The sequence below is a fragment of the Heptranchias perlo genome, chromosome 6 (genome assembly GCF_035084215.1).
Source record: "Heptranchias perlo isolate sHepPer1 chromosome 6, sHepPer1.hap1, whole genome shotgun sequence".
NCBI lineage: Eukaryota > Metazoa > Chordata > Chondrichthyes > Hexanchiformes > Hexanchidae > Heptranchias > Heptranchias perlo.
Window position 1 is genome coordinate 102,058,659 of NC_090330.1, and position 27,704 is coordinate 102,086,362.

Below are 27,704 nucleotides of genomic sequence, written 5' to 3' on the forward strand. Positions count from 1 at the left end.
GTAGCAGCGGTAAAAAGTGGCTTTGCTTTGCACGGAAGCTGAAATTAATAGTGTAAATGCAGCCTGAATCCAATGTCAGATTGGGCCCTGAGAAAGTGGAGTGAAAACTCCTGAGGGAGGAGGTCTTAGTCTGCTTTGCTTCAGAGTCAGTTCAGGCCTTCATACCCAATTTGCACTCCTAATTCAACAATAGTGTAAAATATTTTCAGCTTCACACAGACATTAAACTTACGGAGTGCGAATATTCCAACAAACAGCAAGTAAAGGGATGTCAGTAACTAACTGTTTTGCTCTACCAACTGAAGGAAAAAACATGGCTGTAAGAGGGAAACCAAAACAAGAGGAATAAAAAAAATGAAATTGCTATCATCAGCAATCAAGATAAGCACCATGTTACCCATATATTCTAAAAATAAAGTTTATTGTTAATGGATTGAGTCTGATGTTATTTTGTATAAACATCAAAGACAAACTCTCACTGCAGTGTCAGCTGAATCACTGCAACGTTAGAGCAATCCACCAGCAACAAGGCTCCTTCAGTCATTCAGAAAAGGTCAACAGGAAGGAAATTCTCCACAATATTTGGTTTCTAAAATGCCCAAGATTCTAATACTGTGACACAAAGTAACCAGAACTTGCTCCCCGTATGTTTTCAAAATTAAAATAAGGCTAGCAATAAATGCCATAACTGGCAGTGTAGCATTCGAGTTAACAGGTAAATACCAAATCAGGATTTTGAGACTTCAGCTGTCAAAGGCCGCCACAATTCAATTTTAAGAGTCAGGTTGTAATTTATAAAAAAAAACAAAGTAAATAGTCCTGACAACGATTAATTTTACGAAATGTAAAATAATTACACATGCATGAAACTTGCCATTTCATTAGCATTTAATTTAAAATACTTTAAGAAAAATATTAACAGCAGTCCTACAACTGAATTACAAACACTATCAATGGTATTGCAGGAACAATATAAATATGAGTGAGAGAGACTACATTCAGTGGATCTGAATTAAGACAGTAAATCTAAACTGTAGTACGTTTGGTAGAGGAAAACAGAACATGCAGTGGAAAAGAATGTGCATTGAAAAAACACGGATTAAAACGTGAGAAATAACTTCTTTTCAAAATGTAAAGTTGTGAGGTAAACAGTGTAAAGCCATGTAATTTTAAAAAACTGCAGTCTATGCAAAACATTCTTTTGAATAAATTCATATAGCCATGACTGTATGACTAGTAAGTAGTTACAAACATGAGGACACTAGGAATGTCAATCCATCTTAAAATCCTATATTCATATTAATTCTAAAAATAGCAAGAATTACCAACCTCAATCAAGCGATTCAATTGATTTTTCTGGCTGTTGACCTCTTCACAAAGACTAGCTTTCTTTTGTCGAAGCTCTTCAATCTCTTCTCTCAAAGGTCGCACCACTTCATAAAATCTTATCTAACAATAAGAAGGCAAATATGATAGAGGATTATAAACATTATGGCCCTATAATTACTTGTACTAGATTCCACAATTTGCTAAATTAGGCCTACAAAATCATGTTTCTTTTCCAATGATGCATCAAGAACACTAGATAACAAATGCATCTTTGGCTTGTTTCAACCAGAAGTAAAACAAAAGACCCTACAGTCCTCTCTAGCACCATACTTACTTTATGAAAATAAATATAATTTGGCAAGACAAGTGAAGGACAGAATAAAATTATTCAGATACAAAACCGTTAAAGAACGGTAATCCAGCGTTTCACATTACAAAAACTGGATCATTGTGTTATATAGTCAAAATGGAACCCCCAGTGGCTCGCATTCTGATAGCCTGTCATTTAATTACTAGTTGAGTTTTCATTTACTTCCTTCATTATAGCAGAACACTTATTTTAGGGTAGGATATCATAAATTGCTTTGTTTTGATATTAATTTCAATAATTGCAGTTTGGTTCAAGCTGTACTGATTTATGTTTCTGCTCATGACTTTTCTTAGATACATATTCTATAAGATCTGTATTAGACAACATGTTTTTAGGATAATTAACCAATTTGACTTGCTCGAAGGAAGTGGTTCTGAAGCCAGCACAAGATATGTTTAACAACAATTTGCATTTATATAGAGCCTTTAACATAGAAAAACACCCCAAGGCTCTTCACAGAAGCATAATCGACAAAAATTGACACCGAGCCAAAGAAGGAAATATTTGGAGGGTTGACTAAAAGCTTGGTGAAAGAGATGGGTTTTAAGGTGGGTCTTAAATAAGGAGGAAGGTGGAGAGGCGGAGAGGTTTAGGAGGGATTTCCAGACCATTAGGCCAAGATGGTGGGGTGAAGGAAAGCAATGGTGGGGTGAAGGAAAGCATTGGACTATTGAGTCTGGAGTTGACAACGGTGTGGGTGAGGGTTTCAACAGCAGATGGGCTGAGGCAGGGGCAGAGACGGGTGATGTTAGTGAGGTGGAAGTAGGCGGTCTTTGTGATGGAGAAGGTACGGAGTCAGAAGCTCAACTCGAGGTCAAGAAGGACACAGAGTTTGTGAACAGTCTGGTTTAACCTGAGACAGTGGCTGGGGATGGATTTCGTCATGAGAGTATGGTGTTTGTACACAGACAATGTCTCTTTCCATTATTGTCTCTGTTCGTCTAGCACTCTCTCATTCTTCCTGTCTCCCTATCTTTGTCTTCCAATCTTTCATGTTTCCCTTTCTCTATAACACACACACTCATTCTCTCTCAATTTATTCCCAATTCCTCCTCTCTCTCCTTCCCTCCTGTTCCACACTAAGAATTGCTCCCCTCACACTCACTGGCTCCTTGTCCACCAATGCATCAAATTAAAAATCTACAAATCTATCCAAGGTCTTGGCCCAACGTATGTCCACAACTTTTTCCAGCCTTATATCACCTCTGGTCCTCTGAGTCTGACCTAATGCAACACCCCCATCTCCACTCTGCTAGCAGAAACTTCAGCCATACTCTCTGGAACTTGCTCCCTAAGCACCTCTGCCTCTTTGATCTTCATCCCTGTTTTTAAAACTCATCTCTTTAACTAACCTTTCTATCAACTCTCCTAACTTTCCCACAAATGTCCTTAGGATGTTTTTCTATGTTAAATATGCTCTATAAATGCAAGTTGTTATTGTTGAATAGGTCATTTTTCAGAGACTTAATTGTAACAAAAGAATCAACAATGAGCAGCTGATTTTAAATTGGAAACAAAATGCTTCTGAAAAGCAATTTTTAATGTATGACACATTTATGAATTAAATTCAGAATAAGATGCACAGTAGGAAATACTATAATGTCAGGTTACTGATTTTCAAAAAGATGCTATGGCACCATCTGGTGAGGAAAATTAATCATAACCGATCTAGAGGCACAAATCAAGGAACTAAGCAGGACATAGCTTTTTTAAAAAAAAAATGGTGAATTATTGAATAGCAAACAAAGTTTATACTTAGTTGGAAATAATCCAGGATAAATTTAAAAATATTTGCTGTTGGCAGGCTTAATGTACCTCCATGTTTTGTTATTGCATTTTTTAAAAAAGTGTCCTTAAAATTTCCCTAATTTTATAGAATCACAGAATTTTACAGCACAGAAAGCAGCCATTCGGCCAATCATATCTGCTCCATCTCTTTGAAAAAACTGTTTTTGTAATGCTCTTTACATTTTTGTATATTAAGATACTTAACTCCACTCCTTTATGCAGTCCTGCCCAGTGCTCCATTTCTTCTTGATGTTTCCTCATTCCTTAGTCTACTCTCATTCTCAACCTACTCCACATTCCCTATTTTCAACATGATCACCATGTGGTTCAAATCTATGCTATTTGTTTCCCAATCTGTAAATGCTGCCCACCCTTCCAACCACACTATTTTAAATCCATCCCCAGTTTCATGAATAGGAATTATACAGTGCTGCAGTTTATGACAATTAAACATTTTGTTCAACAGTACTATGTAGTCAAAGGATTAAATTACAATAAAATCTACTTGTTAAGCTTTTACTTACTGATACATATTCTGGGATAGAAAACTGATCTTCAGGTCCAGTTTTCAACTCTGCATACTGATCTTCAGTTAATTCCAGATCTCGTAAACTGCGACGAATGTCACCTGCTCGTTCTTGCAGTTGCTGATTTGTCTGTTCAAGTTGTCTCTGTCTATCTAAAATAGTTTCCATTTCTTGTTTTCGTAGCTCTTGACGTCTTCTGCACCATAATAGAAAGCCATTTGTTAGCACAGACTTTGATTTTTTTTTTAAAGTGTCCTTTTTTTTCTGTGGATAGGTCAAAAATAAAACACCTGACCTTGACTGTGGTGGGAGCAGAGAAATAAAATTGATAAAATGATTGTAATCTGATGGAGATACCCAAAATTGCATATTGTAAGTGCCTACAGTTCTGACTTCTGCTCTTCCAGTTCAGTTCCAGATACAGCAGAGGGGGGTCAGGTGATATTAGCACTTGAAATATGCTAAATGTCTTCTTCTGATTCAATCACTTTCCAAAAAAAATTATCTTCAACATTAATTATATATTAGGAATATTACTTTTTGCCCCACAGGGTTCTTATCACAGGGGAATGCAGCTTTAAAGTTTGGAAAACTGAATACCAGGACAGTGGATTTCAAAAAACATCACATCATAGATGTGCTGCAGACTCACCTGGCATCGTCCTGCTGAACTTTCAGCTGGTTCTCCAAACGGACCTGTAGCAATTGTTTCTGGTGAAGAGAATCATTCAGCCTTTCCTCCAAATCTTCTATCTGCATTGCAGCGAAACAGTGAGAGAAATGCAGAGAGGGGGTGGGATGGGGTTGAACTCAGTCGGTTCAAAACAATATTTTACTGCAGAGTTTTAAGAGACTCAATCCACCCAGAATGATGATTACCTCTATAAAATGTATTCCTGTATACCAGTATGTGCACTTACAGAAGAAAGTGAGCATCTTATAGGATTGCTTTAATATTTAGTGCTGGATGCCTCACTGTAAATTAACCATGATCCACTGCGTTCCATATTTGATAAACTGTCCACCCATTTATAACATAGCCACATTTATACAAAGCTTGAATTGATTCCTTGGTCCACTGATTTGTTCCCACAGTTGATGGATATAGAACATTTTAAATCCTGCATATTTATGAAGATCTCTTAATTTTACAGTTTGTTCTGTGAAATACTAAACTAGCAAAGGTTGCAATGCCCCACTGTATCCTTACCATTGAGGAAAATGAGAATTTGTTCTGCAATACTAATTACCTAACAGATGAGAACACATTGTACCTATTATATTGTACAGTTAGTACAAAGCACCTTGAATGTATCCAGTAATAAAGAGGGACTCCTTAACTTTGTGGTACTACTTACAAACTGTAGGACATTTAAGGATGCACAGGAATGTCCCCAGATATATTTTCTAAGAATGTGTTGTACACTAAATATTGTTAGAAAGTCTGATGAGTACTGCTTAAACTAACTTTTTTTTCTATTCAAAGAAGATATAGCATTCACTGAGGATAGTAAGACAAGAATCTTAGTTACCTATTATGAAGTACCTTGAAAAGGGCAGATCAGTATTATTCAGTCTGGAAACAGTTAATCTAATCACCTTTTAATATGGATTCAATAACTTGATGGAGTAAGACTTACATAGAATTTACAGCACAGAAACAGGCCATTCAGCCCAACTGGTCTATGCCGGTGTTTATGCTCCACAAGCGACTCCTCCCACTCTATCAGCATACCCTTCCATTCCTTTCTCTCTCATGTACTAGCTTTCCCTTAAACGCATCTATGCTATTCATCTCAACTACTCCCTGTGGTAACAAGTTCCACATTCTAACCACTTCTTCAACAATGTAAAACCGTTAAATTGGTCTGAAAGGTGCATAGTAAAAGAACTTACTTTAGTGAGGTATTCTACCTTCAGGTTGTCAATGACCAGGTTTTTCTGTGATAACTCAATTTTCAGCAGCTGTAAGTTGTGAAGAAGCTCCTTCCTCTCAATGAGCTGCCTGGTGACTTTAGTGGAAGCTTCCCTCTCTTCTGATGAAGAAATGTCATCCGTTGGTACAGTCGTTTCTAAACTGATGTCTTCAGACTCAAAGGAGCTGGAAACATGGGCTTTATCATCTTTACTCTTCTTGCGCGACATGGTTTTTCTTTGGAAGACTTACTTTGACACAGGACGAAGACACCGGATCTTAAATAGGAAACAAAGAATGTTTAACTATCTCTTCCTCAAAGGTTAGGATGAGTCAATCAGTTAATCAACTCCTCTTAATGACCCACAAAAACAGGTTACAAATAAGAAATTGGGTTTTTAAAAAGGTAATATTTTGGAAAGGAAAATAACAAATGGAAAAAAAAGTCAAAAACAAAAAATTCAGATCAGAAAAAGGGAAATAACAGAATTAAAACAATTAAAAATAAATAAAAAGTGACACAGAATTCCAATCTTGCTATGTCTGAACATTCGAGGGTCCAGAGCCAGGTGAGTACCTGTCCATTTCCTCTACCTCAATGCTGCAGGACAGGGGCCCAGCCTTCCCCACCCTCCTCCTCATGGAGGATCTCAGCACTGGCAGAAAGAACCATTGTAACCCTCTCATTTCTTCCCACAGGCCATTCAAGACGCCAGAAGGCAGTCGCTGTGGACGAGGGAGGGTGGGGCAGCAGCTTCTAAAGGAACTGGAGAACACGGACTCTGGCTTTGTCGTGCAACTTGTTCCCATTGAGCTGCCAGATGACCGGTCAATGGAAAGGTGGAGCCGCAAATAGGTGGGAAATTCCTGGCCAATGTATTTACCAACTGAACCATTGAGGAGGGAATTTTAGGCTGCTGATCTAATACCATATTTTGTCAATGCAAATGGGGTATGGGTGCGGTTCCACACAAATGTGGCAGTATAACTCTGGAGTAATGATCTGACTACCCCAGACCCCTTCCCCGAAAAGTAATGAAACAATAGTTGAGACTGCCTCTAACATGTACACACTACCTGGACTGTAGTATAATTCAGGCCCAAAGAGAAACTAAATTTAAAAAGTCCTCCATTGGACCATCTGTGCACTTTTTAAGCAGAGTGGGGATTTTTTTTAATTAGGAGAAAATAAAGCTCTCTCTTGCTTTCTCATTTGTAAACAATTTTACAACACCAAGTTATAGTCCAGCAATTTTATTTTAAATTCACAAGCTTTCGGAGGCTTTGTACAACTGTCTGTACTCACCAAGCATTGTTCTGTGAATTATAAATGCGATTTCATTTCGAGGTTTTCATTTTCACATCGTTCACCTGACGAAGGAGGAAGCCTCCGAAAGCTTGTGAATTTAAAATAAAATTGCTGGACTATAACTTGGTGTTGTAAAATTGTTTACAATTGTCAACCCCAGTCCATCACCGGCATCTCCACATCTTGCTTTCTCATAACATCAGAAATTAACTGCCCAGCTTTTTCAACAAAAAATAACTGGTAAACTCAAGTAGTAATTGCCCTAGTTGTTTATTTTATACAAGAAACAGCTCCATCAAATCAAACATATGCGTGTATTACCATCTTACAGAATTTACATTCACAGCACAATGAAGGCTGTGACCATTATCCAAAGAGCACCAACAACCGTAATTCAAATTCCCCCATTACATAATTAAACCAAGGCATTTTTGCCTCTAAGTCAGAAGGTTGTGGGTTCAAGACCCACTCCAGAACTTCAGCACATAATCTTAGCCGGCACTTCAGTGCAATACTGGGGACTGCTGCCTTTTTAGAGGAGCCTCTTTCAGATGAGACATTTAACCAAGGCTCTGTTTGCCTTTTTAGATGGATAACAAACTGCCATGGCACTATTTGAAGAAAAGCAGGAGTCCTAGTCAACATTCCTCCCATAACTAACACCAGCAAAAGACAAGTGACTTATCACATTTGCTGTTTCGGGGAGTTTACTGTGCTAAATTGGCTTCTGCATTTGCCCACATACAGACTGCATTTCAAAATGAAGCACTTTGATATGTTGTGAGGATGTGATGACACCATATAAATAGAAGCTCTTTGTTTCAGGCTTTTCCTATATCCCCATTTTCTTTATAACAGGGGTGTTGAGGAAGGAAAGTAAATTGACATTTGAGGTCTGAAATAATTGGGTGGGGGGGTGTTAATATTCAGGTGTTGTCCTGTTATAAAATTCTCATTCTTATGTTCAAATCCCTCCATGGCCTTACCCCTTCCCATCTCTGTAACCTCTTCCAGCCCTACAACCCTCAGATCTCAGGGTTCCTCTAATTCTGGCCTCTTGTGCATCCCTGATATTCTTCGCCCCACCACTGGCGTCCATGCCTTCAGCTGTCTAGGCCCTAAGCGATGGAATTCTCTCCTAACCCTCTCTCTCCTCCTTTAAGATGCTCCTTAAAACCTACCTCTTTGACCAAGCTTTTGGTCACCTGTCCTAATATCTCCTTATGTGGCTTGGTGTCAAATTTTGATAACACTCCTGTGAAGCACCTTGGGACGTTTTACTACGTTAAAGGTGCTATATAAATGCAGGTGGTTGTTGTTTTTCCCCTCTTTTCAGACTGATGGGCACATTATGTTTCCAGCACTTGCTGATTTCAATGGAGACCTCTTGTATCTGCAGGTTTTCCTCCCCTTTTTTAGTTCCCAATTTTCTTGCCTTTTTCCTTGCGTGGGCTTTTCCCTTTTTTTTTATTGCCGTAGCTATTCACACATCCTTTGTTCTTTCATTTTTCACTGCCTCACTATTATCTTTTATACCATCTAACGATTTGTTGCTTTGCGGGCCATTCAACCGAATATCTTCGTCCCTGTATTTGGAATATCTGCTGTTTCTTCACCTGTCTTTCTTTCCAAACCTAATGAATGCTTATCTTTCAGTTTTCAGTTTGGATCCCTCCTCACAAAAGAAAAATTGTAAACAATTTTACAACACCAAGTTATAGTCCAGCAATTTTATTTTAAATTCACAAGCTTTCGGAGGCTTCCTCCTTCGTCAGGTGAACGATGTGGAAGGAGGAAGCCTCCGAAAGCTTGTGAATTTAAAATAAAATTGCTGGACTATAACTTGGTGTTGTAAAATTGTTTACAATTGTCAACCCCAGTCCATCACCAGCATCTCCACATCACAAAAGAAAAAGTTAGCCTGTCCTTCCCCTTTACAGATACAGTGTATGTCCAAACTTTGATTTCTAGCATTTGCAATTGTTTTTTAGAGATGCTATCAGTGGTCGTGCCCTTTAGTTACTAAATACGGCATCTCATCTGGTGCAAGTGCAATTTCATACATATTTTCCCAAACTGTTGATAAAAGGGCAAGAGAATTAATTCTGTTAAACTATCGCCGCTGTTTTAACAGAAACAAAACAGCGTCAAGCAGTCAGTGTGACTGAACCAGGCCCTTAGCAACCGTGCCCTCCCTCGGTACTCAAGCTGAGCTTCCCCCCACTCACCGCACCATCCGCTCGGGGCCACCAACGCCGACTTACCCACCTCAATCTCCGCCGCTCCCCAAACTCACTCCAGTCCGTCTGCTGCAACTTGAAAATGCCGCCTCGACCCCAGCGCTTCCCCGCAACCGCCACCAGCAGGACCCCGAGCGACGTCAGCGAGATAGGTAGAAACAACGCCCCCTCCGCATCGGAGGACCGCGTCCCACAGCGCCCCCTCCGCATCGGAGGACCGCGTCCCACAGCGCCCCCTCTGCACCGGAGGACCGAGACCCACAGCGCCCCCTCTGCACCGGAGGACCGAGTCCCACAGCGCCCCCTCCGCATCGGAGGACCGCGTCCCACAGCGCCCCCTCTGCACCGGAGGACCGAGACCCACAGCGCCCCCTCTGCACCGGAGGACCGAGTCCCACAGCGCCCCCTCCGCATCGGAGGACCGCGTCCCACAGCGCCCCCTCCGCATCGTAGGACCGAGTCCCACAGCGCCCCCTCCGCATCGGAGGACCGCGTCCCACAGCGCCCCCTCTGCATCGGAGGACCGAGTCTCACAGCGCCCCCTCTGCATCGGAGGACCGAGTCCCACAGCGCCCCCTCCGCATCGGAGGACCGCGCCCCACAGCGCCCCCAGCCAAGCGGCGTTTTTCTTTTAGCCCGATGAGATGCAGGGGAGGGGAGGGCAGGACACTGATGTGTGATGGTATCCACCGTCAAAAGCTTCATTTAGTTAGATTAAACTAAACAGGATCCTGCACTCCTCAAAATGAGCCGTTTTAACGAAATGATATTTCCAGTTATTTGAGCATGCAACAGCTTCATTTGTACAGGACCTACCATAGGAAAGAACGGATCAAAAGCAAAAACACTGCGGATGCTGGAAATCTGAAATAAAAACAGATAAAGCTGGAAAAGCTCAGCAAGTGAGGCAGCATCTGCCTTTTTTTTCCCCCTCCACAGATGCTGCCTCACTTGCTGAGCTTTTCCAGCATTTTCTGCTTTTATTATAGGAAAGACTGGAACCAGTGGTGGTAGAAAAATGAAGAGCGTTTCAGTCAGTAAAGGGTTAAACATCACCAAGCGCCTGTAGTTTGGCAAACCAAAAACTTACTTTAAAAAAAAACTAAACTTCACTTTATGACTTTTTACATAAACACTTTTTAGCATTTTCCAATTACATTCATTCACGCCATAGCTACACAAACGAGCGGATTTCATCGAATAACACAAATGATAATAAACCTGCAAAAAAAATACCATCTAATGACAGCAGCAATCGAGTGAGCAAAAAAGTTAAACAAATAGAGGGGGAAGAAATTTTTTAAAAAGTTTTCTTTTGTCAATTCGTATCGATTTAATCTGAAAAAATGAAGATGTTTTATTTGAGGAGTGGTAATAACGGCAGCAATGAAGTTATGTTGAACCTTTACAGAACACTGGTTCAACCAGTGGTTGTGTGCAATTCTGAGCACCGCACTTTAGGAAGGATGTGAAGGCCTTGGAGACGATGCAGAAAAGATTTACTAGAATGGTTCCAGGGATGAGGGACTTTAGTTACGTGGATAGACTGGAGAAGCTGGGGTTGTTCTCCTTAGAGCAGAAATGGTTGAGAGAAGATTTGATGAGGTATTCTTTGATAAAGTAAATAAAGCGAAGCTGTTCCCATTGGCGGAAGGGTCGAGAACCGGAGGGCGCGGATTTAAGGTGGCTGGCAAAAGAACCAAAGGCGACGTGAGGATAAACATTTTTAAACGCAGCGAGCGGTTGGGAGCTGGAATGCACTAAGAGGGCGGTGGAAGCGGATTCAACTGCGGCTTTCAACAAAAAAATTAATTGGATGAGTATTGGAAGGGAAACTATTTGCAGGGACGGGGGGGGGGAAAGGAGGTGTTCTCAGAAAGAGCCGGCACGGGCTCGATGGGCCGAATGGCCTGCTCCTGCATTCTGAGATGCGAAGGGGCGGTAAACTCAGGGTTAGGTTTCGGTCGCCCAGCAGTTCCCGCCTTCTCTCTCTCTCTCTCTCTGCCGGCGGTTGGCGGTCGGTTGAATTTTTTTTTTCAAAAATCACCTCACAAAAAATTTTTAAATAATAAAACATTTTTCTCTTTTTAATAATAAAAAGAGAAAAATGTTGAAGTCTAAAACATTCGTGAAGAAGACGCGGTCGGGGGGAGTGCTGAAGATTGTCCGCGAGCACTACCTGCGGGACGACATCCAGTGCGGCTCGGGGCTGTGTGAGGAGTGCGGGGCCCGGGCCGGACAGGAGGAGCAGCCGCCGCCAGCCGTGCTCAGCGACCACCCCCACACCAGCAGCGACCTCTGCCCCCGGCCGCACTATGTCCTGCCCGACACCAACGTGGTGCTGCACCAGGTAAAAATGGGGTGGGGAGGGGAGGGGGAAGCCGGCCATGTGGGCGCCGCTTTTATTTCTAGAAGTTCGCCGGTGCCACCTCGCCTTCCCCCGGTCTTCAAAGTTGTTTTCGATTAGACTGGGAAGGGGGGGTGTGTGTGTGTGTGTGTGTGGGGCACTCTCGCCTCCGAGTCGCATGGTCGTGGGTTCAAGCCCCCACTCCAGAGACTTGAGCACAAAATCCAGGCTGACGCTCCCAGTGCCGGTGCCGAGGGAGTGCTGCACTGTCGGAGGCGCCGTCTTTCGGATGAGACATTAAAACCGAGGCCTCCCCCTCCCCCTCCCCCTCCCCTCCTTTCCCCCTCCCCCTCCCCCTCCCCTCCTTTCCCCCTCCCCCTCCCCTCCCCTCCTTTCCCCCTCCCCCTCCCCTCCTTTCCCCCTCCCCGTCTGCCCCCTCGGGTGGATGTAGAAGATCCCACGGTACTATTTCGAAGAAGAGAAGGGGAGTTATTCTGTCTGTGTCCTGGCCAATATTTATCCCTCAACCAACATCACTTCAAAAAAAAATACCGATAATCTGGTCATTGCTGTTTGTGGGATCTTGCTGTGCGCAAATTGGCTGCAGCGTTCCCCACATTACAACAGTGACTACTCTTCAAAAATACTTCATCGGCTGTAAAGCGATTTGGGATGTCCTGAGGTCGTGTAAAGCACGATATAAATGCGAGTTATTCTTTCTTTCTAGGGTGAGATGAGAAGGTTCTCCTTAGAACAGGGAAGGTTAAGAGGATATTTGATAGAAGTGTTCAAAATCATGAAGGGTTTCGATAAAGCAAATAGGAAGAGACTGTTACCAGTGGCAGAAGGGTTGAGATCCAGAGGACAGAGATTTAATGTGATTGGCAAAAGAACTAAAGGTGACAGAGTGGTGGAAGCAGATACAATCGTGGCTTTCAAAAAGGAATTGGATAAATACTTAAAGGGGAAAAAATTTGCAGGGCTGCGGGGGAATGGGGCTAACTAGGTTGCTCTTACAAAGAGCTGGCGCGGGCTCGATGGGCCGAATGGGCTCCTGTGCTGCAACCATTCTATAATTCTATGAAATGGAGTGGGAGAACCTTCACCGCATAGACTGCAACGGTTCAAGAAAGCGGCTCACCACCACCTTCTCAAGGGCAATTAGGGATGGGCAATAAATGCTGGCCTCGCCAGCGATGCCCACGTCCCATGAATGAATGAAAAAAAAAGGAGACTCCTGTGGAGCATAAACACCACCACAGACCAGTTGGGCCGAATGGCCTATTTTGTGCAATAAATTCTATCAATGCATTTGATCCCTGAGCATGAAGCTGTAGGTGTTTAAAAAGAAACAAAACATTGCTGTATTGGGTCCACGTTTTATTGGATGCCGACATATAGATTTGGAATAGTTATATAATTGTCATTCTTTTTGCTGCAAACCTGTCATTTTCTTCATTTATATATTTTTTAAAAAATTTATTATTAGATTGATATCCTTGAGGATCCTGCGATCCAAAATGTGGTGATCCTGCAGACAGTGTTGCAAGAAGTCAGGCATCGAAGTGCTCCAGTATATAAAAGAATTAAGGATGTGATTAACAACCCTGAAAAACATTTTTACACTTTCACAAACGAACATCACAAGTAAGAGAAAATAAAATGTAAACATTTAAGTTTTTTTTGGTATTTGATCTTGATGTTGCATGATGTTGCTTCCCATCTCTCGGCTAACTGACTTCATATGGTAATTTCCTTTATAATTTCAGAGGGTGAAGTACTGTTCTGGATGAAATATTTCATTTCATAAAGGCAGTATTAGGTTAACCATTTTGATGCCTATGAATCTGAATTTTATTCTTTAGTGGGAAATTAAATTGCTTAGATTGATTTCTGGGATGAGAGGGTTGTCCTGTAAGGAGAGATTGTGTAGCATGAGCCTATATTCTCTGGAGTTTAGAAGAATGAGAGGTGATCTCATTGAAACATATAAAATTCTTAGAGGGCTTGACAGGTTAGATGCTGAGAGGCTGTTTCCCCTAGCTGGAGGATCTAGAACTAGGGGTCATAGTCTCAAGATAAGGGGTCGGCCATTTAGGAAGGAGACGAGGAAAAATTTCTTCACTCTGAGGGTTGTGAATCTTTGGAATTCCCTACCCCAGAGGGCTGTGGATGCTCAGCCATTGAGTATATTCAAGACTGAGATCGATAGATTTTTGAACACTATGGGAATCAAGGGATATGGGGATAGGGCGTGATGAGGTAGAAGATCAGCCATGATCTTAGTAAATGGTGGAGCAGGCTCGAGGGGCCATATGGCCTACTCCTGTTCCTATTTCTTATGTTCTTATTACAAGATTTGTTCTGATTTAGATGTGAATAGCAGGCTGTTGTATTAGAAATCAGACAGACATATTTCTTGTCTTCACCGAATAAAATTGGATGAAGCAATCGTTTATTTATTATAATTTTATTAAGTGCTGTGTTGCAACCCCATCCCCTGAACCAAATGGGTCACTGAGTAAATATACTGAATGGTCTAGCTCAAATCAAAGAGACTAAGGAGGTACTGAGCTTGGTCATTTTCTGTCCTAACTTAGTCAATCTCAACAGGGAAAACAGTCAAATTGTTACAATTACCCCTAGCTGGTAGAATGAAAGTCATTGCAGGTTTTCACTGGTGCACGTGTCAAAACCAGCGAATGGGCCACATATGGTTATGTGGAAATGTGAGACCACACCATAAACAATAAAATGTGTGATCCTGTCCTCTCCCCTTTCCCTCCATCGTTTCCGCTCCTTTCCCTCCCCCTCCATCGTTTCCGCTCCTTTCCCTCCCCCTCCATCGTTTCCGCTCCTTTCCCTCCCCCTCCATCGTTTCCCCTCCTTTCCCTCCCCCTCCATCGTTTCCGCTCCTTTCCCTCCCCCTCCATCGTTTCCGCTCCTTTCCCTCCCCCTCCATCGTTTCCGCTCCTTTCCCTCCCCCTCCATCGTTTCCGCTCCTTTCCCTCCCCCTCCATCGTTTCCGCTCCTTTCCCTCCCCCTCCATCGTTTCCGCTCCTTTCCCTCCATCGTTTCCGCTCCTTTCCCTCCCCCTCCATCGTTTCCGCTCCTTTCCCTCCCCCTCCATCGTTTCCGCTCCTTTCCCTCCCCCTCCATCGTTTCCCCTCCTTTCCCTCCCCCTCCATCGTTTCCGCTCCTTTCCCTCCCCCTCCATCGTTTCCGCTCCTTTCCCTCCCCCTCCATCGTTTCCGCTCCTTTCCCTCCCCCTCCATCGTTTCCGCTCCTTTCCCTCCCCCTCCATCGTTTCCGCTCCTTTCCCTCCCCCTCCATCGTTTCCGCTCCTTTCCCTCCCCCTCCATCGTTTCCGCTCCTTTCCCTCCCCCTCCATCGTTTCCGCTCCTTTCCCTCCCCCTCCATCGTTTCCGCTCCTTTCCCTCCCCCTCCATCGTTTCCGCTCCTTTCCCTCCCCCCCATCGTTTCCGCTCCTTTCCCTCCCCCTCCATCGTTTCCGCTCCTTTCCCTCCCCCTCCATCGTTTCCGCTCCTTTCCCTCCCCCTCCATCGTTTCCGCTCCTTTCCCTCCCCCTCCATCGTTTCCGCTCCTTTCCCTCCCCCTCCATCGTTTCCGCTCCTTTCCCTCCCCCTCCATCGTTTCCGCTCCTTTCCCTCCCCCTCCATCGTTTCCGCTCCTTTCCCTCCCCCTCCATCGTTTCCGCTCCTTTCCCTCCCCCTCCATCGTTTCCGCTCCTTTCCCTCCCCCTCCATCGTTTCCGCTCCTTTCCCTCCCCCTCCATCGTTTCCGCTCCTTTCCCTCCCCCTCCATCGTTTCCGCTCCTTTCCCTCCCCCTCCATCGTTTCCGCTCCTTTCCCTCCCCCTCCATCGTTTCCGCTCCTTTCCCTCCATCGTTTCCGCTCCTTTCCCTCCATCGTTTCCGCTCCTTTCCCTCCCCCTCCATCGTTTCCGCTCCTTTCCCTCCCCCTCCATCGTTTCCGCTCCTTTCCCTCCCCCTCCATCGTTTCCGCTCCTTTCCCTCCCCCTCCATCGTTTCCGCTCCTTTCCCTCCCCCTCCATCGTTTCCGCTCCTTTCCCTCCCCCTCCATCGTTTCCGCTCCTTTCCCTCCCCCTCCATCGTTTCCGCTCCTTTCCCTCCCCCTCCATCGTTTCCGCTCCTTTCCCTCCCCCTCCATCGTTTCCGCTCCTTTCCCTCCCCCTCCATCGTTTCCCCTCCTTTCCCTCCCCCTCCATCGTTTCCGCTCCTTTCCCTCCCCCTCCATCGTTTCCGCTCCTTTCCCTCCCCCTCCATCGTTTCCGCTCCTTTCCCTCCCCCTCCATCGTTTCCGCTCCTTTCCCTCCCCCTCCATCGTTTCCGCTCCTTTCCCTCCCCCTCCATCGTTTCCGCTCCTTTCCCTCCCCCTCCATCGTTTCCGCTCCTTTCCCTCCCCCTCCATCGTTTCCGCTCCTTTCCCTCCCCCTCCATCGTTTCCGCTCCTTTCCCTCCCCCTCCATCGTTTCCCCTCCTTTCCCTCCCCCTCCATCGTTTCCCCTCCTTTCCCTCCCCCTCCATCGTTTCCCCTCCTTTCCCTCCCCCTCCATCGTTTCCGCTCCTTTCCCTCCCCCTCCATCGTTTCCGCTCCTTTCCTTCCCCCTCCATCGTTTCCCCTCCTTTCCCTCCCCCTCCATCGTTTCCGCTCCTTTCCCTCCATCGTTTCCGCTCCTTTCCCTCCCCCTCCATCGTTTCCGCTCCTTTCCCTCCCCCTCCATCGTTTCCGCTCCTTTCCCTCCCCCTCCATCGTTTCCGCTCCTTTCCCTCCCCCTCCATCGTTTCCCCTCCTTTCCCTCCCCCTCCATCGTTTCCCCTCCTTTCCCTCCCCCTCCATCGTTTCCGCTCCTTTCCCTCCCCCTCCATCGTTTCCGCTCCTTTCCCTCCCCCTCCATCGTTTCCGCTCCTTTCCCTCCCCCTCCATCGTTTCCGCTCCTTTCCCTCCCCCTCCATCGTTTCCCCTCCTTTCCCTCCCCCTCCATCGTTTCCCCTCCTTTCCCTCCCCCTCCATCGTTTCCGCTCCTTTCCCTCCCCCTCCATCGTTTCCGCTCCTTTCCCTCCCCCTCCATCGTTTCCCCTCCTTTCCCTCCCCCTCCATCGTTTCCGCTCCTTTCCCTCCCCCTCCATCGTTTCCGCTCCTTTCCCTCCCCCTCCATCGTTTCCGCTCCTTTCCCTCCCCCTCCATCGTTTCCGCTCCTTTCCCTCCCCCCCATCGTTTCCGCTCCTGTCCCTCCCCCTCCATCGTTTCCGCTCCTTTCCCTCCCCCTCCATCGTTTCCCCTCCTTTCCCTCCCCCTCCATCGTTTCCGCTCCTTTCCCTCCCCCTCCATCGTTTCCGCTCCTTTCCCTCCCCCTCCATCGTTTCCGCTCCTTTCCCTCCCCCTCCATCGTTTCCGCTCCTTTCCCTCCCCCTCCATCGTTTCTCCTCCTTTCCCTCCCCCTCCATCGTTTCCGCTCCTTTCCCTCCCCCTCCATCGTTTCCGCTCCTTTCCCTCCCCCTCCATCGTTTCCGCTCCTTTCCCTCCCCCTCCATCGTTTCCGCTCCTTTCCCTCCCCCTCCATCGTTTCCCCTCCTTTCCCTCCCCCTCCATCGTTTCCCCTCCTTTCCCCCCCCCTCCATCGTTTCCCCTCCTTTCCCTCCCCCTCCATCGTTTCCCCTCCTTTCCCTCCCCCTCCATCGTTTCCCCTCCTTTCCCTCCTCTTCCATCTAGTGGTATAGTTAAAAACATTGTAGTGTTTTTACTAAATATATATGTACGTGTGTAGTTGTGCAGAGTATTGAGGCTGGCATGATCTTAACATGTTGGCAAAAGAATGATTCTTAAATATAACTGGACTGCCAAAGTCACTGTTAAATGAATATTATACACTGACTATTGTTTCATAATTAGTTCATAAAATCAAATTTGCAAAGCAACATATTGCAATCATTATTGCTTTAGTGTAGATACCATAATGCATCAACGGGCTTCAGTGCACTGGCCAAAGCTGTACACTCTGATGCCTGCTGTCAATAGACTGCATAAAACAATCTCAGTTAACCTCAAATTTTGTAGAATCATAATATTAAATACAAAAAAGGTATCCAGGAGTGATGAGGCTGTCGTCTCATCCCACCATTCAAATTGTAGTTATAATCCATTTGATCTTCTGGTTTATGACACTATCTGAACTCTTTGATGCTACTTTGTCACTTTTAGCTATATTACTCTCTTTGTATTGTGTTCAGTGAAAAATTCTGAATGCAGTTTCTGAAAAACCTGCTGTCTGGCCTAGAAAAGATGGTAATCTGATAGAGATTTATCTATCTGTAAACGAGAATTCAAAATGAATCTACTTTAAAACAAATCCGTAACTTGTGGCATGTGTTGCTTCCTCAGAGATACCTATATAGAGCAAGAACAAGGTGAAAGTGCAAACGACAGAAACGACCGAGCCATACGGATAGCAGTGAAGTGGTACAATGAACATTTAAAAAAATCACAAATCAACACTGTGCAGCTTCAGGTTATCTTAATAACAAATGACAGAAAAAACAAAGAGCGTGCTGCGGAAGATGGCCTGGTAGCATTTACGTGTAAGTATGGGCTTTATGGAATTAGAGACAGTATTTCCTCAGCTGAGGAAAATTTGTAGGCAAGCCCCACTGGAGTATTGGTAGGATTCTGTATAGTACACTGCTTGAAAAGTGTGATTCAAACTCATGGTAGGGGCAACAACAGTGAGCAGTTTTCTGATTATATAAAATGGGCTGAGAACTGCAAATACTTTGTCATACTCCTAGATGTCAGTAATTGACAAACATATGATCGAGTTAGAGTGATTGACTTGAAGTCCTTTTGCAGCTCCTGTACTGGTTCAAAAAGTACATATATCATTTTGTGTGGTACTAAGTCATACAGAGCTAAGTCATTTATTCCTATCAGGGACATCCGACTCTCACGGCCAAATAGAGCGCCAGCATGCGTTGTCTAGGCTCGCGTGTAAAGAATGGTCTGTAGGGCTCTTGTTGCTCCTGGAACTCTATCCCAGCATGAGTCGTTGCCATCAGAAGATGAAGGGAGAAATTTGAAAGGAAAAGAAAAGTTAAGTATTTTAGTAATTTAATTACTTGTGGTAAACATTCAGTTTAAATTAGGAACATTCCCATAAATATTGATGCTTGTGACAGTTTTTTCATGTTTTTTGTATCCAATCTTTTGTTGCTACATATCTAGAGTCACTTGTGAAGTAAACAGGTTTGTCACAGTTATATCTGCTATGAACAGTATTCAAGAATGCGCATTGAAATCCTTTTATTAAAATGCTTACGTAGAGTCCGCACTCCATTGAAAACTAAACATCCCTATGGAAATTCCAGTGCACAAATTTCCATGCTTAGCTATAACGATTCCCTGTCATGCCACCAGGTGGCACTTTAATATGATTTCCAATATTAACCTGAACAGTGTCCTGTCACCACCACATGGTGTAGAGCCTGCTCACCTCTGACCTACCGCCAGCAATGCAGTGGGAGATCTGCTAGTATTAGTAAAACTTTTATTTGCACAATTTTCATTCTAAAAGTAAATTTTCCAAACTGACTACGAGCTGCTTCATATCATGATTACCAGTAAAGCCGCGTAGTTCGAGAAATAATAGAAATCCCAAAATGCAGTCAATTTTAATGTAAACATGATGAAATGTGAAATCTAAGCAACAAAGAATAATTGAACATGAATTAACAGCTGAAATTTGAGTTAGCAAGGGTAAATGTAGTGGCCTTAAATAACTAATAGCCTTTGGGTGTTTAGTTTTTATTCAACTTAAGCAAAGCCAACTAATTCAGATCCCATTTCAGAACAAATTGAAGTTGATGATAGAAAATGTATTGCAAGATTTCAAGTACAGAGTAAAAATGTGAAAGTTAGAAATGTAACATCAGTCATTGTTTTAAATTACTGGAATTAATGTTTGTTATAAAGCAGATGGACCTGTGCTTGAATAGTGAATACTTTATCAGGCCACTTCTTTTTACAATACTGTTCTTGCCTGGTATGTTTAGTTACTTTCATTCATGTTATAACTGCACATACTCTTCCTCCATTGGCTTCTCAAATATGGTTTATGATTCTGGACTGTTCATTAATGACTATTTCCTCCCCTGGCTTTTAGGTGATGAATATATCAAGAGTTTGGCTGGAAATCCTGAACTTGTTGATCGCCTGGCTTGTATTTCTGATGCATCTGTAAGTACCGTTCTCGGAGTTTGCTGTATGGAAGAGGGGGAGAGGTTTTAAGTTTTATTTTGTCTTGTGTTATTTTGTTCAGGTAGAAAGGAAAATTTTAGTGACAGTGTCAATTTTACAAGTAATGCAAATGACTGTAATTAGATTGCAGATTATTATGTGGTTGTTCTTGCCATGCTCTCGCCACACAAATCTTAGTTGGTATACGGTCTTGCGTACATGGCCATCATATGTCACTTATTTACATTGATGCACTATTGACTGATCAAAATGTAACAATAGAATCTGCATTTAATCAGCGCAGTAGCTGTTACCTTGTGTATATAATTCTAATAATAGTGAAGTATATAAGAAAGTTAAAACAACACAAAGGTCAACCATCCCATTCATTGTTGTCTACGATTTTAGTTTCTTGTCCAGGACCCCCATAGATCATTTTCTCATGAAAATTGCTCTTGGCAATAAAGTAAACATTTTATAATATTCAGTTGGTATTGTCATAATATCCATTTTCTAAAAAAGAATTGTACTCGGCAAGCTGCCAAGGCTGCATCTTTTGCCCATCCCTACATGCCCTGAGAAGGTGATGGGGCCTTTTCCTTGAAATGCTGCAGCCTTCGTGGTGGTAGTGCTCCCACAATGATGTTTTGGCAGAGAATTTCAAGATATTGACCCAATGGTGATGTATGTCTCAAGTTAGGGTAATGTATGACACGGGGGAGAGCATACCAACACTACACTGTTAGAAAAAGTTAGCATAAATGAATTTATCGGAACAGTTTTCCATTGTGCTGCACCACAGAATAAAAGGATGTGGACTCAGATTTTCTCAATTGCAGTCGGAAATGGGTAGAAAGACCATCTAACATGAAATGCTCAATATAGATATAGGAATTCAAATTTGTTTTGTTTGAATACAGTTAACTGGTATGCATAATATAATTAAAATTTTGTTTCACTGTAGAATGAAATAGAGTGTGGTAGACTGATCTTCGCAGAACATCTGCCTCTATCCAGAGTACAGCAAGGTATAAAGTCTAGTCATTACTTCCAAGGCACCTTCAGAGCCAACAGAGACAACTACCTGGAAGCCACAGTCTGGATCCATGGAGAAGAAGGAGAAAACAGAGAGGTAATTCTGCTTCTTTCTTCACTTTCCTTAATGCCATTGTCAAATTTATAGAAAAGTGAAGTGAAAGTCTGGCTATTGGGGGATCTGGATTTCAAACTTGGGACCTTTTGAATCCACTCCAGACTGACAAGTGAAAATCTGTGGCCTCTGGCTGTAAGGGTCTTGCATCAAATGAGTTTGGACAGTGTTAGTCCACTTCCAAATTGTCATACCCACAGCATAAATTGGCTGTGATGCAAGACAATGATGCAGGAACTGATGAAGTTTATATTGGGGCAGTAAAGATGCTCCATAGAGGTGAATGACTTCAAATTTAAAAAAAAAGACTTCCATCAGGAGTTCCAGGGAATTATGTTCAGTATTCTATCATAGCCTGTTTTATGGATTGATCATATAGTATCGTAACTAGGTCTATCTTTTTAAAAATCCCATGGCAAGAAACCATAGTTCCAGCATGTAACAATCAGTTGTACATTCACATGCTATCTCAGGTGTTTCTCGACTGTTAATAGATCTCATAGATGGCAATTATTTTTAAAAAATAAGGGTAACTTGGCAGGTTTAAAATGTAGGATCTGTTTTATGCTGGAGGAATCCCCTCCTTCAGCCTTTAACAAGATGTGGAGATGCCGGTGATGGACTGGGGTGGACAAAAGTAAGGAGTCTCACAACACCAGGTTATAGTCCAACAGCTTTATTTGAAATCACAAGCTTTCGGAGCTTTGCTCCTTCGTCAGGTGACCTGATGAAGGAGCAAAGCTCCGAAAGCTTGTGATTTCAAATAAAGCTGTTGGACTATAACCTGGTGTTGTGCGACTCCTTACTTTTAGCCTTTAACATGTTTGCTCACTGACAAGCAACTTCCACGGATGACTTGGAATCAGTTGTTGGTTTTGAACTTGTGTACACTCATGGTTTTTGTTACAAAACCATGAGTTGCCAGCTTGCATCAATTCATTCCTGATGTGTGCTATATATATAATGCATTTGTGTGCAATTAGATGTATCTCTTTTTTTGGACTCCCCAGAATGTTACATCACCAGGTGACATCCCTCCCTTTCCCTAGGATATTTGAGGGTTTTTTTTTGTCATCCATAGTAACCCCTGTTTACAGCTACAAATGAAAAAGTGCTTGCAGAAAAATTGTGACGGCTGCCCAGAAAATATATTCTTTTTTATTCGAAGAATTAGAAAATTTACGGCACAGAAGGAGGCCATTTGGCCCATCATGTCCATGTCGGTTGAAAAAAAGCTACCCAGCCTAATCCCACTTTCCAGCACTTGATCCGTAGCCTTGTTGGTTACGGCACTTCAAGTGCATATCCAAGTACTTTTCAAATGTGATCAGGGTTTCTGCCTCTACCACCCTTTCACGTAGTGAGTTCGAGACCTCTACCATCCTCTGGGTGAAAAAAAATTTCCTCAGCTCCCCTCTAATCTTTCTACCAATTACTTTAAATCTATGCCCCCTGGTTATTGACCCCTCTGCTAAGGGAAATAGGTACTTCCTGTCCACTCTAGGCCCCTCATAATTTTATACACCTCAATTAAATCACCCCCCTGCCTCCACTGTTCCAAAGAAAACAACCCCAGCCAATCCAATATTTCCTCTTAGCTAAAATTCTCCAGTCCTGGCAACATCCTCGCAAACCTCCTCTGTACCCTCTCTAGTGCAATCACATCTTTCCTGTAATGTGGTAACCAGAACTGCACGCAGTGCTCAAGCTCTGGCCTAATTAGTGTTTTATACAGTTCTTGCTGTAACCTCCCTGATCTTTTATTCTATGCCTTGGCTAATAAAGGAAAGTATACCATTTGCCACCTTAACCACCTTATCTACCTGTCCTGCTACCTTCAGGGATCTGAGGACATGCACTCTAAGGTCCCTCTCCTCCTCTACACCTCTCAGTATCCTCCCATTTATTGTGTATTTCCTTGCCTTGTTTGACCTCTCCTAATGCATTACCTCACACTTCTCCGGATTGAATTCCACTTGCCATTTTTCTGCCGACCTGACCAGTCCATTGATATCTTCCTGCAGTCTACAGCTTTCCTCCTCACTATCAACCACACGGCCAATTTTTGTGTCATCTGCAAACTTCTTAATCATGCCCCCTACATTTAAATCTAAATCATTAATATATACCACAAAAAGCACGGGAACTAGTATTGAGCCCTGCGGAACCCCACTTGAAATAGCCTTCCAGTCACAAAAACACCCGTCGACCATTACCCTTTGCTTCCTGCCACTGAGCCGATTTTGGATCCAATTTGCCACTTTCCCTTGGATCCCACGGGCTTGTACTTTTTTGACCAGCCTGCCACGTGGGACCTTGTCAGAAGCCTTGCTAAAATCCATGTGGACTACATCAAATGCACTACCCTCGTCGACCCTCCCTGTTATCTCCTCAAAAAATTCAATCAAGTTAGTCAGACACGACCTCCCCTTAACAAATCCATGCTGACTGTCCTTGATTACTTCGTGCCTTTCTAAATGACGGTTTATATTGTCTCTCAGAATTGATTCCAATAATTTGCCCACCACCAAGGTTAGACTGACTGGCCTGTAATTACTAGGTCAATCCTTTTCTCCCTTTTTAAGAAATGATACAACATTAGCAGTCCTCCAATCCTCTGGCACCATGCCTGTAGCCAGAGAGGATTGGAAAATGATGGTCAGAGCCTCTGCTGTTTCCTCCCTTGCTTCTTTTAACAGCATGGGATACATTTCATCCAGACGTGGCGATTTATCTACTTTCAAAGATGCTAAACCCCTTAATACATCCTCTCTTATGTTTATCCCATCCAATATTTCAAACTCCTCCTCCTTAACTACAGCCTCTGCATTATCCCCCTCTTTTGTGAAGACAGATGCAAAGTATTCATTAAGAACCATACCCACATCTCCTGCCTCCATACATAGGTTACCTTTTTGGTCTCTAATAGACCCTACTCTTTCTTTAGTTATCCTCTTGTTCTTTATGTATTTATAAAACATTTTTGGGTTTTCCTTAATTTTACTTGCTAGTATTTTTTCATGCCCTCTCTTTGCTTTCCTAGTTTCCTTTTTAATTTCACCACTGCACTTTCTATACTGCTTTAGGCTTTCTGCAGTATTGAGCTCTCTGTGTCTGACATAAGCTTCCCTTTCTTGCCTTATCTTACCCTGTATGCTGCTTGTCATCCAGAAGGTTCTAGATTTGGCAGTCACACCCTTTTTCTTTGTGGGAACATGTTTATTCTGAACCCCTTGAATCTTCCCCCTTGAATGCCTCTCACCTCTCTGACACTGATTTACCTTCAAGTAGCTGTTTCCAGTCCACTTTTGCTAAATCATTTGCTCGACTCTCTAGAAGCCTGGCTGGAAGACCCCACTTCAGTGGACAAATGCACTAGCCAGAATTCTTTGCATGTTTCTTATCCATTGATCATTATTGGCTGGCTGTGGGTGCGCATGCGCCGGTGTGCGATCAGCCTCAGCTTTGTTGGGCTCTACAGTTAAATAGTTTACCAGTGATCACAATCCAGGTGCTCATTTGAAAAAATGATCACTTGGAGTGCAGTTGCCACAGTATGAATTGCTGCCTTATGGAGAGGACTAGGGTGAGAACGTTGAACATATATGTTTGATTTTGAATAATTTTCCATCCCACATACCTGGCACCCATTCCAATGATGTATGCCAAAGGGGCAGATGTGTGTACTCTGGAGCGGCTCCATTCACTTCTACAGAAGTTAGTACTTTAGCATTTAGTACTAGCTGGTGACTACTTTGTATTCAGCCTATAGTAACTTTAACAGGCTCAGTCATCTTTGAATTGGCTTCCACTCCTGTAACATATTCCATCAAAGTGGTACTTAGTATGAGCAAAGACCTGAAGTGGCAAGGGATATCAGTCATGAAATTGAAGATGACTCCTGCAAGGCAGGAGATCCGTTCTTCAGTGTATTATCTTTGTAACGTTTCTGGTCTTGTGTTTATCATGACCATCCCTATTGGTAAAATGCCTGTTTTTCTCCTGTCTGATAATTTCTACTTTCATTATACTTTTATTATTTGCCATTGATTTTAAGAAAATCTTTCTTTCCAACTTGTTTTTTCCCCATCCATATTCCAGCGAGAGGTTCGGAGATACAGCTCCCATGACCATTCCTCACTCATGCCAAAATAAGCCTGTATCACATAAATGGACTTAAAAACAAAATCAAAACTTAATCATAAACTTCGCTCCCTCAACTGCTCCGCCTTGTCCACTGCACAAGCAGCACTATAGACTCCATTGGGCATCAAGTTTATATTTAATTTGTCTATCAGTATTCCTGGACTGTAGTTTTCAGGAGTCAGTTTTCTTTAGTAAAGCAACTCTGGCCATCTCTTCCCTCCACTCCCATCCATAGCATATGCATGAGTTCATCTGATGGAATTTGCCTGCCAACTAACCTTGACACTCAGGACTTCAATGCATAGGAGCGTCACCTAATGGGACTACTGTAGCCTGCACCTCCTGATGTCTCTACTTTTTCCCATGGTCCATTCTTTCCCTGCAGTTTCCCCATCCGACAGTCCAAATGCTTTAGGAAGTGGAGGCAGAAAGTATGACATAAGATTAAAAAAAGGGAGGAAAAGGAAATATCAACGGAAGTAATGGAATAGAGGAAAGGTGAAGGAGGAAACAGTGAAGAAGCCAGCGTGAAGAAAAGTGCTATGTGCATGTGCAATAAATAAACTGACTTCTGTTTAACAGCATTGCCAGAGAACTGAGTGGGAGTACAAGAGAGACTGTAATTGTTGCAGGGTGAAAGGTGGGCGGGGGGGGCGCGGTGGAATAGAGTGGGGTAAGGTAAGGTAAGGTAGAGAGCGAGAGACTGTTCAGAGGTGGGAGGGAGGGAGTGAGATGTGGTTGAGGTGAGGGAGAGGGCAAAGTTAGATACACCCTGTTGGGATGGGGGTAAGAGAGAGAGAGAGAGAGAGAGACAGATGATAGCAAAGGAGAAAGACACATTTGATTAGGGGTGAGACGAGGTGAGAGCATTTTGAGCAGGGGTGAAAAGGGAGGTTAAATATCCTGTTGTGATTGGTGAGGAGAGAATGAGAGAGAAAGAATCTTATGGAATGAGGAACATAGCCAGTCGATTGGTAGAAAATGACACCCTGTCACATGCATATGTTATATGTTATAAAATGCATGGAATAGGTTATAAAACGCTCCATCCTTTGACTCACAATGAGCATCTCCACTAGCTTTGTAAATAATGTATGTGAAGGTTTACATTGTACTATAAGTACTCCCCGTAGGCTTTCCTCTGATTCAGTGAAGGCAATAGAATTTAATATTAACAGTGCATCAAAATTAAATCGACATATAATGTATTGCATGCTTCTTTTCTAAATTTAAACACTGGATTTTTTTTTTGTCCCCATAAATTAATTGAGAATTGTAAAAAGACATTTTCAGAAACTTAGTTAAATCAAATTAAAGTTGGAGTTGTTTTGTGGCTTTACAGATCCTTATACAGGGGCTGAAGAATCTCAATCGAGCTGTGCATGAGGATGTAGTCGCAGTGGAATTGCTGCCCAAAGAGAAGTGGGTGGCACCATCAGCTGTTGTACTTCAGGATGAAGGACAAGTTGAGGATGAGGAAGAGGAAGAGAAAGAAGGCCTTGTAAGAGATCTAATGCTGTGTGCATTTACTGCAATACTTTGATAAGTTGTCAAAAATAAAACCATTTATTATTCAGACTGGAAGATGGACATCACAGTAATAAAAATAAATTAATTTCACCAAATTTTCCATTTCAGTATCTGAAAGTAAAAGAATTAAACCGTAATCTTTGTGGGAATTGCTACAATTATCTTGCTGACCACTACATATTTTGGGGAAAAAGTTAGACTATGTACTGTTAAACTGTCAAAGGATTGATTTTGTAAATGCAAACCTACATAATGAGACTTAAAAGGTGTGGGAGAAAGGGGCTGCAGGTTATTGTATTTGGCTGAGTTTTGCCATTAACTACAAAGCAATTGCCACATGATTTGTTGTGCAAATGATACTGACTTACTTTTTAATAAGCAAAATCAGATTTAAAAGCTTGTAATCTGTCCCTCTCACTACATGGCTTCTGTACATTATTTTATGTTATTGCTTTTTATTCATATATAATGTAGGTGACATGCTAAATTCAAGAAAGAGGTAATTTACATTAAAATTGGGGAATTTGATTCTGCTGTTATAAAATAGTTCAGATCAAGAATAAATTTATAAAAGTTAATGTGCCGATTTAAAATGTTTATTTTCTCTTTAAGCTGAAGAACGTAACGACCAAGAATTTTTCAAAGCCAACTGGTAAAGTAGTTGGCATAATTAAAAGGAACTGGAGATCATACTGTGGCATGATTTCAAAGTCACAAATTAAAGAGGTGAGCTTATAGGTGGAATGGGATATTATTTTTTTTAAATAATGTAATAAATGGTTC

The 27,704-nt window shown here is 42.9% G+C and overlaps 2 protein-coding genes across 2 annotated transcripts in view; one reads left to right on the forward strand and one right to left on the reverse strand.

Annotated features, from left to right (window-relative positions):
- pibf1 (progesterone immunomodulatory binding factor 1) overlaps positions 1-9,627 on the reverse strand; it is a 108,945-nt gene extending 99,318 nt beyond the window's left edge. Inside the window, exons 1-5 of the mRNA XM_067985495.1 lie at positions 9,507-9,627; positions 5,911-6,207; positions 4,667-4,767; positions 4,012-4,210; positions 1,330-1,449 (exon numbers count right to left, since the gene is read on the reverse strand). Of these exons, the coding sequence (XP_067841596.1) occupies positions 1,330-1,449; positions 4,012-4,210; positions 4,667-4,767; positions 5,911-6,159 (669 nt within the window). The 5' untranslated portion in view covers positions 6,160-6,207; positions 9,507-9,627. The remainder of the gene's footprint in view (positions 1-1,329; positions 1,450-4,011; positions 4,211-4,666; positions 4,768-5,910; positions 6,208-9,506) is intronic.
- Positions 9,628-11,476: 1,849 nt separating this feature from the next.
- dis3 (DIS3 exosome endoribonuclease and 3'-5' exoribonuclease) overlaps positions 11,477-27,704 on the forward strand; it is a 33,644-nt gene continuing 17,416 nt past the window's right edge. Inside the window, exons 1-7 of the mRNA XM_067986547.1 lie at positions 11,477-11,828; positions 13,315-13,472; positions 18,248-18,444; positions 20,022-20,095; positions 21,060-21,227; positions 26,734-26,892; positions 27,534-27,647. Coding sequence (XP_067842648.1) covers positions 11,586-11,828; positions 13,315-13,472; positions 18,248-18,444; positions 20,022-20,095; positions 21,060-21,227; positions 26,734-26,892; positions 27,534-27,647 — 1,113 coding nt within the window. The 5' untranslated portion in view covers positions 11,477-11,585. The remainder of the gene's footprint in view (positions 11,829-13,314; positions 13,473-18,247; positions 18,445-20,021; positions 20,096-21,059; positions 21,228-26,733; positions 26,893-27,533; positions 27,648-27,704) is intronic.